The sequence below is a fragment of the Manis javanica genome, chromosome 3 (assembly GCF_040802235.1).
Source record: "Manis javanica isolate MJ-LG chromosome 3, MJ_LKY, whole genome shotgun sequence".
NCBI lineage: Eukaryota > Metazoa > Chordata > Mammalia > Pholidota > Manidae > Manis > Manis javanica.
The window spans coordinates 206,526,488-206,543,176 of NC_133158.1; the positions used below are offsets into that span (position 1 = coordinate 206,526,488).

Consider the following 16,689-nt stretch of genomic DNA (forward strand, 5'->3'; position numbering starts at 1 on the left):
AAGATTCCTTTCAAAATATGACTCCTCATTGACAACACAGCTGGTCACCTAAGAGCTCTGATCAAGATGGACAATGAGATTCCTGTTGTTTTCATGCCTGCTAACACAATATCCATTCTACAGCCCATGGATCAAGGAGTCATTTTGACTTTCATGTCTTATTACTTAAGAAACACATTTTGTAAGGCTACAGCTGCCACAGGTAGAAACTCCTCTGATAGATCTGGGTAAAGTAAACTGAAAAAGTTCTGGAAAGGATTAACCATTCTTAACCGTTAGCCATTAAGAACATTCATGATTTGTGGGAAGGGTCAAAATATCAACGTTAACAGGAGTTTGGAAGAAGTTGATTCCAGCCCTCACGATGACTTTGAGAGGTTCAAGACTTAAGTGGAGAAAGTCACTGCAGATGTAGTGGAAACAGCAAGAGAACTAGAATGAAAAGTGGAGCCTGAGGATGTGACTGAATTGCTGCAATCCCATGATAAAGCTTGAACAGGTGAGGAGTTCCTTCGTATGGATGAGCAAAGAAAGTGGCTTCTCAAGATGGAAGCTACTTCTGGTGAAGATGCTGTGGAGATTGTTGAAATGACAACAGAAGGTTTAGAATATTACATAAACTTAGTCCATAAAGCAGCAGCAGGGTTTGAGAAGACTGACTGAAATTTTGAAAGGCATCTGAACTATTGGGAAAATGCTGTTAAACAGCATTGCGTGCTATAAAGAAACTGTTCCTGAAAAGAAGAGTCGTTCAGTGTGGCAAACTTCACTGTTGTCTTACTTCGAGAAATTGCCACAGCCACCCTAACTCCAGCAGCCACCGTCCTGATCAGTCAGGAGCCCTCCATGTCAAGGCAAGGCCCTCCACCAGCAAAAGATTATGACGCACTGAAAGCTCAGATGATGGTTAGCACTTCTAAATTAAGTTAGGTGCATTTTCTTAGACATGCTATTACACACTTGGCAGACTACAGTACATTGTATACATAATTTTTATAAGAAATGGGAAGCCAAAAATTCATTTTAGTTGCTTTATTGCCCTATTCATTTTGTGACAGTGGAACCAAACCAGCAATAACTCTGAGGTCTGCCTGTATATTTTATCCCTTGTCAATTGTAAACTGCCTTAGTGTTGAGACAGAATTGGTTTTTGTTCACGACTATAGTGGTGAGTACAAGTACAGTGAGGTGGGCATAGCAAATAAATATTTATTGAGTTAGGTTGAATGACATGAAGTGCAACTATTAAAAAAATAAAGTAGTTACTGGTGCTGATATAATCTATGAGATACTCTGTTAAGGGCCAAAGTAAATGGATAGAATCCTCTCATTCCCATTTTTCACAATGTGTGTAGATATAAGCTGATATATGCTTTTTAAATCTTTTTCTGAAAGGAAATGAGGAATAACCTTTTAGGTTAAGATGGTGAATTGAACACACTTCCTGAAACCACACTAAAACCACAATATAATTTTGGTTCTGTTTTAGTGACATAAATTAAGGATTTCCACTTTAGTAATGCCAGACTAGATAGTTTAAGTCAATCCTAACTCTTAAGACAACTAGAAAAACTAGACAAAATATTTTTAAAATTTGCTTTAAAGGCATTTAGAAAGCAAACAAAGCAAAATAAATAATTACCAAGTTAAGATTTGGAAGAAAGGATAAATCCAGGGAGGTAAGATCAACATTTGGGACTACTTTTCTCCTGAAGACATTAATTTCAGAAAGAGGGGGCTAAGAAGTTGAATTAGCTAAAATCTCTATCTTCTCTGAGAGAAGCTAAAAACATTAGGGTTCCTTGCTTGTCAGGATAGTGTGAGTGCTAGTAAGTTTCTGCTCATTGGTTGGGGACTCAGAAAGGTTGCATCTATGTAACAGTAATGGTGAACTGGAAATAGAATAGCCCTGGAAGGGACTACAGTCTACCTTCAAATTACTTCGATCCATGAAATTTAAATAAGATAGTCCCAGGCACCTAGCAAAAGCAAACCTCTCTAGACTAAGATAACATCAGGTGGGACCTTAAGTTACTACAAACAGTCTTCCAAATATAGCATATGGCTCACAACCAAAAAAAAAAAAAAAAAAATTCAGCATATGAGGAGACTTTATGACATGAATGAGAACCAGCAGAAAGAGGAAAAAATAAAAACAGACCTCCAGGTTTTCCAGACATTGGCTTTATCAGACCAAATTTTAAAATGACTATGCTAAAAACCAAACCAAACCAAAACAATGCTTAATTACTATGTTCAAGAACATAAAAGACTGGATTGAAAATTTTGGCAGAGAACTATGAATTATAAAAGGGAATGTAACAAAGTTGATAAAGCACCGAAAGAAAATTCTAGGAATGCAAAAATAAAGAAAAGCCCAACAGATGAATTAGAAGCAGATTCGATAAAACTAAACAGGGAATAAATGAACCAGAATATAGATTTGAAGAACAAAATCTAGAATGAATCATGAGGAGAAAAAGTAAAATACCCCCAAAAATAGTTTTATCATCTGTGTGTTTGGAGTTCTAGAGAAGAGAGAGAGAATAAGGTAGAACCAGTATTTGAAGAGATAATGGATAATCATTTTCTAAGCTGGGTAACACAGTGAGCCACAGATTGAAGAAGCCCTGTCAAGCAAAGCGGAATGAATAGAAAGAAAACAACACCGAAACACATCGTAGTAAAAGTGCTTCAGATGAAAGACAAAGAAAAAAATCTTAAAGCAGCCAGAAAAAAAGAGTATTTTCAAAAGGAAGCAATTAAACTGACAGAGAATTCTCAATGGAAACAATGACAGTAGTGGAATAACATATTTAAAGCACTGAAGAATTCTACACCTAGCAGAAATACTCTTCAGAAATGAAGAGGAGATAAAGCATTTTTCAAATATCCCTCCCTTAAAAATTTTACTAGGAGAATTACCAGGAGACTCACACTAAATGAAATTCTAAACAATATTGTTCAATCAGAAGGAAAATATCACAGAGTCAGGAAGAAATAAAGAGTAAAAATAGTAGAAAATATGTGGGTAAATCAAATGACTGTAGACTTTATTAAACAATACTAAGACGTTTTGTTGGATTTAAAAGACAAAATTTAAATATATGATGAGTACTTGGCAGTGGGACAAATAAAGGGTATGAGGGCTATATATTACCTGGGAAGAGGGGAAAAGTACCTGTTAACACTATACTTTGATAAGTAAGAGATGCATGTTGTAATTGCTAGGGTAACCTGTAAGAAAATAGGTTTCTTTTTTTTTTAAGTATATCACTTATAAGTTACAGAAAAAAATGAAGTGATAAAAAATAACTCAAAAGGCAAGCAAGGTGGGAAGTTTCATAGAACAAATAGAATAAATTATGATAGATATATCAGTAATTTTATTAAATATAAATGGATAAAAAACATTGTCAGGTAGAATGTTCTTAAAAACTATAGTCTTTTATAGGAAACAGATTTAAAGCATAAGGAAAATGAAAAAAGAATAAATATATAATGCAAACACTAGCCAAACAAAACTGTTGTAGATAAAATAATATCACTGATGCCTCTAAAAAATAAGATGTAATACTTTTAAGTTTGCATACAATTAATAACATTAACAATGTGCTAATAACATTAATAATATATAAAGCAAAATTTAACAGTACAATGAGAAATAGAAACATATTTAAACAAGAAGAAAATTTGAGGGATGCATTAAAAAGGGTTGGCTGATCAAGTTGACACTGAGTAATCCTTCAGAACTAGATGAATTAATGAGTGAAGAAGCCCATGAGAAAAACAGATAATCTATTGAGGAGTGAAAATGGAAGCCCTAAATAAACTAGTATGAAACAACTAAATCTAGCATAGTTGTCTTAAATCAGGGGTGGATAGAAAACTAAATAGCAACTTTTAGCAGTACCAGTAGAAGAAGAAACTGCTTGCAACAGTGCTGCGGGAAGAAAATACCCCTTAACTTCCTAATGATTGCAGGCAAACCCAATATGCATCTTTTCCAGAATACCCTATGAATTTTAGGTCAGGCTACAGTTACAGTATTCAGAGTTGCTAAAATTATCTGTAAAAACTAGGTATAAAAATTATGCAATTCAAGGATAACATTGCCATTTTAAGCCTTATATGATATAACTTGCTTATACCCATCCCTGGAGTTGGGTCAAAATACTTAATGATCTTTCCATTGGGAATACCTGACAGTGGAGAAAAGTTTTTGTTGTATATTCTCAAATGAAGAACAATACTATGTTTTTTCTTTTTTTTATTGAAGTATCATTGATACACAGTCTTATATTGGATTCGAGGAAATAGCACAGTCATTCAACAGTTATCCATATTATTAAATCCTTACCCCCACTAGTGCAGTTACTGTCTGTCAACATAGGAAGATGTTACAGAACCATTGACTTTATTCTCCATGCTGTTTACCATCCCCATGACCAGCTTATATTATGATTGAGAATTTTAGTGCCCCTTTATCCTCCTCACCCTCCACCCCAACCCCTCCTCAGTGGTAACCACTAGTCACTTCTCAGTGTCTATGAGTTTACTGCTGTTTTAAGAACAATACTACCTAAATTTTGCAATATACAGTGTTTACTGGTGCTATTTTTATATAGCGAAGCAACCTTAACAGAGAAATAAGAACAGTTTAAAAATAAAAAATCCAATATCTTCATTAAAAACAAACCTAGGGAACATCATACAGTGAGATGTTGAAACTTCCTTAGTGATTGGGAACAGACAAGAACGGCAGCTATCAGTACCTCTATACAGTAGTGTATTGGAAGTAAGAAATACAAGGTATAAGATCATGAAGGAAGAAACAAAACTACCATCATTTATAGATGATAGGATTATGTACCGAAGAGCCTACAGATTATTAGATTAATTATTAATTATATTAGCATATGATTATGTTTATAGTATATAATTGTTAATTATAGCTATTAGGTTAACTATTAATTTAAAAGAGTGTGTAGATTAGTTCTTAGAATGAGCAAGTGCAGTAGCAGAGCTACTGGATACAAGTTAATAAGGAAAACTAATTTGTGTTTCTATTTGCCAGCAATAACAAAATGAAACTTTTAAAAAGATGTCATTTATAATATCATCCCTAGCAATAAATCTAACAAATGGTGTGTGAAACCTCTAAGCAACAAACTATAAAACATTATTAGAGATATTAAAAGGGATCCAAACAAACAGAAAAATACCACGTTCGCTGATGATTAGAAGACTTGCTATTGTAAAGATAAAAATTATTCCCAGATCTATGGATTCAATACAAAGTCAAATATTAACAGACAAGTGATTCTAAAATTCATATGGAAATTGCTTAAGTGTTGAGGAAGAACAGAGTTGGAGGACTTGTTCTATATATCACGATTTACTGTAAAGCTAGAGTGATTAGAATTATTAGTGCATGGGCAGACCAGAATTGAAAAAGAATAGAGAATCCAGAAATAAGATCCACACGTTTATGGATACCTGATTTACACCAGAGGTGGCACTGCAGACTCAGAGGAAAATTTATTTTTAACAAATGGTTTGGGGATCCCTATTTGAGAAAAAAATTAGACCTGACCCCTATTATACTCCAAACACAAAAATAAATTCCAAATGGATTTCAAATATGAAAGGCAAAACAGGAAAGCTTCTAGTATTTATAATACAGAACATCTTCATGACCATGAGGTAGAAGAAAATTTCTTAAACAGGACCCAAAAAGTACTAGCCATGTAGGAAACTATTAATAAATCAGGCATTAAAAAAGTAAGAACTTGTATTTATCAAAAAATTATGAAGAGTGTGAAAAGACAACTACAGAGTGGGAGAAGATATTTGCAATACAGCCAACAAAGGGCTCATTTGCAGAATATGTAAAGAGCTACAGATCAGTTAGGTGAGAATTGAACAAGTACTTCACAAAAGTATGATCTGTAAAAATATGAAAAGATATCCAACCAGTTCAGTAATTTGCAAATGTAAATTAATACTATAGTAGATGATCCTATACATCCACCATATTGGCCAGGATATATAGCAATAGGAATGCTCATACACTGAAGTATAAATTGGTATCTACTTTAGTAGATAATGCCGAACTGTTATCTTAAGTTGAACATATATGTACCCTGTAACTGAGCATTCTCATTCTAGGAATATACTTAACAGAAATATATGCAGCAAAGAGAAATGCACAGGTATATTTATAGCAGCCTAATTCACAATAGCCAAAAATTGGAATCAGCTCAAATGACCAATGATGGTAAAAAATGGAATAAATAAATGGTGGCATATTTGTAAAATGGAATTATATACAGTAATGACAATGAACTACAACAGGGAAAACGTGGATGAATCTTACAAAAATAATGTTGAGCAAGAAAAGCTATCCACAAACCTGCATACTTGATTGTTCCAGTTACATAAAGTTGTAAAGTCATGAAACCTGTAGTGCTTGTGGATACATGCTAACATGGTAAAACTCTAAAAAACAGCAAGAAAGTGATTTTTAGAGAAGTCAAGAGAATTATTTTCTTTGAGAAGAAAGGGAATGTAATTGTTAGGAGGGGCACCAGGGGGGCATCTGGGAGTGCTGGCAAGGTTCTATTTATTGACGTGAGTGGTGGTTATATAGCCATTTGCTTTTTAATAAGTCATGGAGTTATATTTTTTGTGTACTTTTCTGTATGTTTGTCACACTTCACAGTAAAAAAGGTTTAAAAGGTTAGAAGCCTAAAAACAGATTTTTGTAGGATTTTTTTGGAAGCTGGAGAACAAATGAATATATATTGTTGACTTGGCTGTTTCATGGGAGCCAAAGCCACCCACTGAATAATGGGGAGTGCTGAGTGCTAGCCCACAATCCTTATGGGCATAGGAATTGGTAGCACCAGTTGCTAGAACTGAGGCCTGGATTAGAGGGCAAGAAGGAGAAGGACACTGAGCTAAAATAAATAGACTAGGTGAAAGCTGGTTGGAAGGCTGTTAAAATCCTAGTGGCCACCGGACAACTACCTCTTCTCCAAGTCTGTAGACTGATCTCTAAAAAGTACAAACCAAAGAATTTCTGGACTGGGGATGCAATTTAGGGCATCAATACCTTGTCAAAAACAGGTGAATTAAGTGGCCATATGCAAAGTCAATACTGATTCAGAGAATCCCCTAACAAAGGCCCACCTTGATCACTCTATGTAAACTACAAATCAACAGTCCACCCACCAACTCTGAAAGCTTTTTGGTTCCTTATTCTTAATCGTGAGCAAACATCAGCAGTTACCCCAGATACCTCAGGGAAGTCTCTAAGAGAGACAAGAACAGAAACAGCAAAACGCAATGTGAATGAGCTTGAGAGTCTGAAGCAAACACGTAACTTAAAAAAGGAAAAACTTTAATCTCCAGAAAGATATGGGAAGATACTGAGTCGGTTAAACGACAACAGTGCTGTTAGGGATTTGTAAGCTGTTCTGTCCTTTGTTTTTGTTCCTTGTTTCCAGCATCATTTGTTTCACAAATAATATCTTTCTTTGTCTAATTTTATTTTCATGATCTGTGGGGATTCAGTGTGCTGGATAATAATAGATGTGGATTAATGTAAAACTATGAACTTTTTAAGAAATGAAAAAACTACTGATAAGACATCTGTAACTTAATATTCTATCATGATACCAAGGGTGTCTCTTCTGAGCTGATAATGTTTGCTTCTCTCATTGTGTTTCACTTTGGTTTTTTTCTCTCTTCCATGTAAACTTAAATTTCTCTTCCCACATTTCTATCTTCATCTCCTTGTTTCTTGGTGTCTCTTCTTCCTGAAGATCACTACATTTCAAGCTATCAGAAAGGTATCCGACTAAAATGTGCTAAGAGCCTAATACTCGCTGTCTGTCCCACCACTCTGTTAATCATAGACTTGTTTAGTTGTAGTTGGATAATTTTAGACAGGCTCTCCATCCTCCCTTTCCGTTTTAATGCGTATGTTTTCTCTGGACCTGCTATGTGATCCTGCAGGATATTGAGAGCTGGTTGGGGGTTGGGGTGAGGAAGGGGAGGCCACGTTTTTCTGACTTTTGAATGCAGCCACCTGGTGCATGTCTGGACCTTGGCTTCTCGCCTGTGAGCTGTATCCTGACTCTTAGATTTAAAAAAGGCCACAGTCTTGTGTTGACTTCTTGACGTTGCCTTACAAAATACCTTACCTATCATCATCATTTGCACTGCACAGTTGTGTATGATAGGAAATAACTCACCAGTTTGTGACTAAGTGAGGATTACAGAATGAAAGCAGCCCTCAGTAAGTTCCAGAAAGATAGCTATGCGTTGTGTTGACATGCAGAAGACAACTGCTCAGATCATCACTTGCCCTTGGCAGGCCAAACCCTGCATCCTAAGGTGGCCCCCAGCATTCTCAAAAGGGATCTTTGCTGTAGCAGCTGTCTTTGTTTATATCTGTGCATCTCATTCTTCTCTGTGTTCTGCATTTCAGAACCGCAAGTAAGTTCCTACCTCTCATAGATCTGCCCAGTCTGTCTTTTTTGTGGCCCCTCCATTTTTTACTTCATCTTTTTTTTTCCCTCTTCCGGATTATTTTTCTCCTGCTCCTCAGTACTTCCTGGGATTTTTGTTTGCTTAAAGTTTATTTCTTTTTTTTAAAACAACAGTTTCTTGAACTTAAAGATAATTCATCCTGCATTTTTTAGAGCTTACCTGGTGACACATTCCTTTAACTCACTTATTCTTTGTATTCTCTAAGGAGGCACCACAGTTCGAAAGGAGATCATCAAGAATAAAATCAGAGCCATTGGGAAGATGGCGCGGGTCTTTTCAATTCTGCGGTAAGGAGAAGTCTGTCATTACATAGCATTTTGAGAGTAAGTTAGGAGTTGACTTCAGAACAGTTTTTTAGAATGGAATTTGATATGAGAACTGTAGGGCCTTAGGCTGAGTGCAGGTTGAGTCAGACCTACATGTTACAGTGACTAGAAATGTTCTGGCAAACATTCACTTGGTACAAGCTTACATGTAGTAAATATAGTAGTAGCTTAGTGTGTATTCTGGAGCCATATGCCTGTGTTCCCATCCTGGCTCCACCTCTTCTTAGCTATGTGATCTTGTGCCTCATTTTCCTTGTCTGCAAAAGAGTGATAATAACAGGATTTGCCTTACACAGTTATTAGGAAAATGAAATGTGATAATATATGGGGAACATTAGAACAGCACCTGGCTATTAAGTGCCTCTAGTTGAAAACCAAGACCTGGCTGATTGTTTAAAATTGGAATATTTACAGGAAACATCCCTCTCTTTGGGTCAAGGAAAAGTTAGAAGGAGAACCTGGCCATCTCTCTCTGCATCTTTTCTTAACTCCTTCAAGTATCTTTGCATTGCTGAGTGGTAGACGCCCTGGAATTAACCCAGGGCTTTGACCTTCCTTTGCAGGGAAGAGAGTGAGAGTGTGCTGACCCTCAAGGGCCTGACTCCTACGGGTACACTCCCTCTGGGGGTCCTCTCAGGAGGAAAACAGACCATTGAGACGGGTGAGTGTGTGAACGCTTCTTTCATGGAAAGCATGCTCCCATTACCTAGCAGTGAGTGTAAATTAAAAATTGGGGCTTCTTTCAATAAATGGTACCAGAGCAATTGGATTTCCATCTGGGGAAAACAATGAATCTTGACCCTTCTCTCCATACACAAAAAATTAATTAAAAAAGAATTATAACTTAAATATAAAAGGTAAAACCATAAAGTACAGAAGTAGGCATTGGGGTAGATAATCAAGTCTTCAATGGGACATAAAAAAATACTAATTAGAACTTGTAATCATTCAGAAGAAAAAAATTAATAAATTATTTTTTATTTAAAGATTTTTAACTGAGAGATTTTTGCAGTATATATGTCTGACATTAACTCAGAGATTTTTGCAGTATATATGTCTGACAAAGGACTTGTATTCAAAATATATAAAGAACTACAACTCATTAAGAAAAACACAACCAATTTTTCATAAATGGCCAAAAGATTTTTTAACAGGCACTTCACAAAAGAGGGTATCAGAATGGCCAATGAGCATATGAAAAGGTGCTTTAATGGAGTTACTCATCTGCAAAATGGATATCAAAACCACAGTGATATACCACCATATACTCACTAGGATGGCTAGAACTCTGACAGTACCAAGTGTTGGTGAGTTTATAGAGAACTGGGACTAGATACATTGCTAGTGGCCTTATAAACTGGTTCAGCTACTTTGGAAAACTACTGGGCAGTAAAGCAAAATACATGTCTACCCTATAACCCATCATTCCACACCTGGTATCTATTGAAGAGAAATTAGTGCATATGTCCACCAAAGGGTGTGTGTGCATAAGAATGCTCACCTTAGTTTTATTCATAATGGTCCAAAATGGGAAGCAACCCAAATGTCCATCAATAGGAGAATAGATAAATAAATTATGTTATATTTATACTGTAGAATACTGCATAGCAATTAAAATAACATTATGAATACATGCCAAAACATGATTGAATCTCATAGCATTACGGTAACTAAAAAAACAAAACACGCAAGAGCATAGACTGATTTATATGACATTCGAGACCAGGCGGACTAGTCAATGGTAGTACAAGTCAGAATGGTGCTTCCTCTAGGGGGAGAATACTGACCCAGAAGGGGCACAGGAAACTTCTGGAGTAATGAGGATGTTCTGTATCACCATCTGGCTGGAAGTAGTTACACAAATGTATACCTATGTAAACATGTGTTGAGCTACACACTTCAGATTTGTGCACATTATAGACCTCCCTTGTGTATGTTTTATACCTGCTTCTTTTGGTTGGAGTTTCTCAATCAGAGGGGGAGTTTGCCTCTGCCTGCAAAGCGTATTCTATTCCAGCGCCACAGTCATCTCTTCAATCAGAGTGTCAGTTCTAAAAATTGTAGGAGCACTGACTTCTAAGAAAGGGCTTTATGGAAGCCTGGAATGAAAAGATCGGTGTTTGTCAGAATAAACGCAGATCTGGTCAAGCAAGGGGAAGACACATGAGAGCACATCATTGGATGACTAATCTCAGGCATGAAAACTGGAGCTGGGAATGCTAACAACTTAAACTAGAGTTTCACTGCTTTTTTGCCCCTTCATCTTACTGAAGTGGCTAAGTTTTTCTTTATCCTTGTCATCCTGCCACTTACAGGAATCCTTTGCTTTTTGTGGAAAATTTACTGTTGTTGATTAATAGGACCAATCCGTTTTTCCCCTCCTCCCTTTTGTAGGATTGAATGCCTCCCTCTCTTTCAAATTGAATACTAGAATATTAAAGTTCAGCTATTGAGAAGAAAAATGAACATTTTCTTCTTGGAAGCATATAATTTATTTTCTTAATTTCTGTAGTTTCATGGCAAAGATCAGTAAACTATTTCAGATTGAATTTTTTCTCCCAAATTGCAGTTTCTCATAAGCAAAATATTTTTCCACCATGGTAACTAGTCTTTGTGAAATATTCTGAGGGCAACTCTGACAGGCAATTTGAAGAGTTAATAGGAAGTAACATGGGCAAAGAAGAAAAGGGGATGTACTGTAATATCCTTACTTAAAAAGTTTTGAAAACTTGCTGATCCACAAAATTGTTGTGTTAATCTGAACCAGTTTTTCCTAGACCTTCAAAGAGAAAATCTGCAAATCTGCAAATCTTGGATAAGTAACAGAATTTTACAGATGTGTTAGAGGTTTGTTTGTTTATCCTTGGTCTACCTTTTATTCTCAGTCCCCAAATATATCCAGTTTCTCTTCATTCCTAATTTGAATGAGTGTTTTAATGAACATAGCATTGTTTATTAATACTTCTGAAATTGATAGAAATCTTTAGGAATGTATAAGAACAAAACTAAAGTTGGAGCCAACTTCCTACAGCTTCTTATTCTCTTACTGATGGACAGAAACTGAGTTTATTTTGTCATTTCCCCATCAGAGTCTCAGTTAGACAGGCTCATTGGCAAATTGGAGCATTAGCTCAAAAAGATCTTTTATTATGCATATAACTTTACTTGGAAAGCTTTCAACCACCAGTATCCTGTATGGCTTTATAGCATACATTCACTTATGCTCCACCTTGTTCCAAGAGAGATTTCAGTATGCATACAGCATAGTCAAGTACAATAAATATACTTGGAAATTGGAGCAGAGAGGAAAACAAAAAATTTGTTTCCATGCTTCCTAATAGCAAAATAAGGAGGAAAGCCAAGAACTGAACAAGATTCACAAAGACCCTGTTAAAAAAAATGGATCAGTTATAAATTAGACATCAAAATTAAAAATTTTTGTACTGCAAATGGAACCATCAATAAAGTAAAAAGATCATACAGAAGATGGGTGAAAATATCTACAAATTACACATCTAATAAGGGACTCATACCAGAAAATACAAAGAGCTCTTACAACTGAATAATGAAAAGACAACTCAATCAAAAATAGGCAATAATTTGAATAGATATTTTTCCAAAGAAGATATACAAATGGTCAATAAACATGTGGAAAGATGTTCAGCATCATTAGACATTAAAAAAATACAAATCAGAACCATAATGAAATACCTCTTTATGCCCATTAGGATGGCTATGATTGAAGAGACAGATAATAACAAATGTTGGTGAAGATATGGAGAAAGGATGCTGATAACATTGCTTATAGGGATATAAAATGGTCCAGCACTTTGGGAACCAATCTGGCAGTTCCTTAGATGATTAAACATTCAGTTAATCATATGACCAGCAGTTCCACTCCTAGTTATATGTCCCAAAGTAATGAAATCTGCACCACACAAAAACTTGTGCACAGTGTTCATAACAGCGTTCTTTATAACAGCCAGTAAGTGGAAACAATCCGTGTGTCCATCACCTGATGAGTGCATGAATAAAATGTGCTGTAGCCATGCAGTGAAATACTATACAGTCATCAAAAGGAATGGAATACTGGTTTATGCTTCAACATGAATAAACCTTGAAAATATGCTAAGTGAAGGAAGCCAGTCACTAAAATCTTATGCTGTATGATTCCATTTATATGAAGTGGAAACATTTATATGAAAAGAAAGCAGACAAATCTACAGAGACAGAAAGTAGATTAGTGACTGACTCCAGAGTTCAGATAGAGGGATGAGGGAGGGAATGGGTTTCTTTATGAGGTGATGACACGTTCTGGCCATAGATTGTGGTGATGGTCACACAGCTCTAAATAAACCAAATCATTGAACTGTACACTAAAGTGAATTTTATGGCATATGAATTATATATCAGTAAAGAAGTATATATCTAAGTAAAGAAAAGAACAGTCTCTCAGTTTTATATGACTGATTCTTATAATGTCCCGCAGTACAGGCTGGTATCTTACTACCCAATGCAAAAAGCAACTCTAAGGAGACCCAGACCAATTTAATATTAGTACACGCTTTAACCATACTTTTAAACTCTAGTTAGACCTACACTTTGTACAATTTCAGGTAGTGCTTTTTTTCTTCCACTTCCTAACAGTTACATCAGTGATGTACTGGTTTAAGACTCTATTGTTTTCTTGTGAAGATTTATTTGTTGTGTTTTGAGAGATTAGAGAGGGTATGACATTGCTTTATAACATGCCTGCATATGGTCGACAAATGTAAGCACTTAATCGGTTGATTCCAAGTCTCCATTTTGCACGTTGCATTAGGAAGTGAACTTTCAGTACTTCTAGTTTCTCCTTTCTTACTGATATATAAAGCCTCAGGAACAGCACATTCTTTCTGTTCACTGTTCTTCCCTGCCTTCTTTAAAAAAGATGGTACTAGAGGAACTGACAGGGTTCTCCTAATAAGATCTTTCTTGCTATAACCTGTAACCTCTTAGGGTATTAGGGCTTTTACCATATTAAAAAGAAGATGCAAGAAAGTTTAACTCTTGGTAGTAATTTTTAAATTGCTTCCGTTTCCCTCTATGAAGGAGAAGAAGCCTTCTTAGCAATTGGCCTGCTCTCTTGCAGTGATTGGAAGTCATGTAGGTTGGAAATGTCAGCCTCTGCTCTGTCTCTAATCCCAGATGGTACATAAATTTGTATCTCAAATTTAATAGTTTTATGCCTTAGCCATCTTAGTACTCCACCTCTGGCCAAGAAATAACCCCTCACTTATAACCCATTTTTCTCTCCTTACAAATGCCAGTCTGTTATTCAAAGGCCACTCTTTTTCATTATGTAATTAAGAAGGACAGTTGGATCCCATGTAAGTTGTTTGAGAGTAATACAAAGTAGTTTTAAATGCCTTTTTTGAATAGGACCCAGCAGCAGCTCATTTAATATCATCTGAGCTACTACAAACTAAAAAATAGTTTTGTAGTGTTAAATTGACTGGACCAGTTACTTTGGTAGGTAAATGTCAAGACATAAATGAGCAGTCGGCTATTTAAAATGAAGAAAGCACTGTAACTCTTGCTTCCTTATAGTCAGCCTGACTGATCCCATTGTCTTAACTGTAGATGCTGGTAGGCAAAAAGTTTCCATCCCACATGAAACCTTAAAAGTATTAGAAACGCTCCCCACTCATATTCCCACCCAATTTAGTTTTTTGCAGTAACCCTCTGCCTCCTCTAACTAGTTGACTTTTATTACAGATGGAAATAGGCTGAAAGGCAGGTGCCTGGGATGTCTGTGCTGGCAGCAGTGCTGTTGGTTTATCACTCTATTTCTGTCTTCATTTTTGCATGCCACTGCTCCTGCCTCTTACAGCCACAGTACAAGCGGTAGAGGCCCGGGAAGGTATGGCCATATTCCTATGATAGATGTGATCATGTGTCTGTCTACTAGCTTTAAAAAGCTTTGTCAACATTTGAAACCTTTTATTATTGCATCACCAGAACTGTAACAGTGAGAAAAGGAATAGATATTTCTAGTTGTACTCCCAAAGTGTTTCCTTTGTATCTTGTATTTGTATTAATTTAAATGACCCTAAAGTTCGCAGCTGAAGTCCTTTCTGGGCTCCATCAGTTCTGATACATGGCTGAAGTTTAAGTAACGAGTCATGAGGTTTCAAGTGGTTGAGTCCTATAGCTCTTCCGTATATCAAAAACATCCATTTGATTCCTAGAGGTCCTAACAGGCCAGCCTCTTTACCTAATAATTCTAAAGGATATCAAGAGCTGAAGCAAAAGTAGACAGGACTCAGTGTGATTCATTTCTGAGGTGATCAAGCTGAATTACCTTTGTCTTTGTGACAACATATTTTAAGTAAATTACCTGTGAATCTGAGGGTGAAACTATTGAAACTGATAAACTTGTATTATAAATTTGTTGGGTAAGGTGGTTCAAAATAGGAATGCTTTTTCCTGGATGATACAAAAGTTCCATCAGGAAGAAAATATCTAGAAGCTAGTTTTTAGATGGCTTTTAACTTATGTTCAGCTCCTGGTTGTGCAAGATAAAAAGCTGTCCTTTTAAACGAAAAGATGAGTTCTTTTGTTACTTTTTTGTGGTCAAGGTGATGTTTGTGCTGGAGTAACTGTTCTGTCCGGCTTGCTCTATCATTCTAGTTTTGCCTTTTTTCTCCCACAGTGAGCACGTTTCTGGCCCTTAAGAAATTCTTTCTCAAATGTACTGGGGCTAAGTAAGAGCTTGTTATCTTTTTGTCAGGTATACTTATGCTGAGATCAATTGTGTTGAGCTATGAAAGTTACTTTCACAGTTTCAGCTGCCCTTTGGGCCTTTAAGGGAACAGTAGCTTCAGACAAGTCTAATTCAAATAAAATATTGCCTATAACCTTCACCAGACATGTGCTCCGCAGCCACCCTTCTGTGGTTTTGCTCTGGGTGGGGGCCTGCTGTATGCTAAGAAATGTTAAGCTTGTCGCTTTGCTGTCTAATTGATCTCCACCCTTTCCTGTTTTTCTGTAGCAATCAGAGGGTTTTCACTTCAGCACAGGATCCGGAGTTTTGAAGAAGCCCGAGGTCTGGACCGAATCAATGAGCGGATGCCACCCCGAAAAGATAGCCAGTACCCTGATGGGCCAGTGACATTGGTGACCCCTGTACACCCACACACTGCACACAGGAGTGACAAGGGGAGAAAAGCCAGTCGTGACTCAGAGTCCTGCTGTGGCACAGGTGGATCCAAGACTTAAGAACACATTTTATTTATTTATTATTGGAAAACAAAACAGAAACAGCTTAAACAACTTAAACTTGGAGGTGCATTCATAATATACTCTAAGAAAGGTGACCATTTTATAAATTCTTTTAATTTATGTTTAATATATATAAAAAGTACATCTGCTTTGTTTTTCCCTAATTTTTAGGGACTGATCTGATTGATACACATGTGAAGTCTTGTGCGATCAAGGGGGCCTTCCCCTAATAAAAGGGCCTTGGAGACCTCCCTGCTGGGTTTCTGACTCACACTAGCCAGCCTTTTGTCTTGTTTCTAGAAGGTAATCTATTTCTGAAAACTAATAACTTTTCAAATGCATGAGGGTTTTTTCTTTTCCCTTCCTTTCTACAGAGTGTCATTGAAGATCTCTTAGATTTCAGTGGCGAAACTTCTTAAGGAAAACTTGGTTATAGTAGAACTTCTAAGTAAATAACCAAACCCTGTGATTTTAAGGGCTAAGGCGAATGTTTTCCTTAATAACCTACATTCTTCTGGACTCTCAATTCCTTTTAATATGT

General features: G+C 36.3%; 1 protein-coding gene across 8 annotated transcripts in view; it reads left to right on the top strand.

The window, feature by feature from the left end:
• The window catches only part of PPP3CC (protein phosphatase 3 catalytic subunit gamma), a 77,253-nt gene extending 60,832 nt beyond the window's left edge, over positions 1-16,421 (top strand). Inside the window, exons 11-15 of one of the 8 annotated variants that reach the window (XM_037024722.2) lie at positions 7,830-7,856; positions 8,765-8,846; positions 9,449-9,546; positions 14,758-14,787; positions 15,919-16,421. In XM_037024722.2, coding sequence (XP_036880617.1) covers positions 7,830-7,856; positions 8,765-8,846; positions 9,449-9,546; positions 14,758-14,787; positions 15,919-16,145 — 464 coding nt within the window. In that variant the 3' untranslated portion in view covers positions 16,146-16,421. Of the gene's footprint in view, positions 1-7,829; positions 7,857-8,764; positions 8,847-9,448; positions 9,547-11,652; positions 11,733-14,642; positions 14,788-15,918 lie in introns of those variants that run through there. The other 7 variants (XM_073232675.1, XM_037024720.2, XM_037024719.2 and 4 more) reach the window with 7 other exon arrangements.
• Positions 16,422-16,689: the final 268 nt, after the last annotated feature.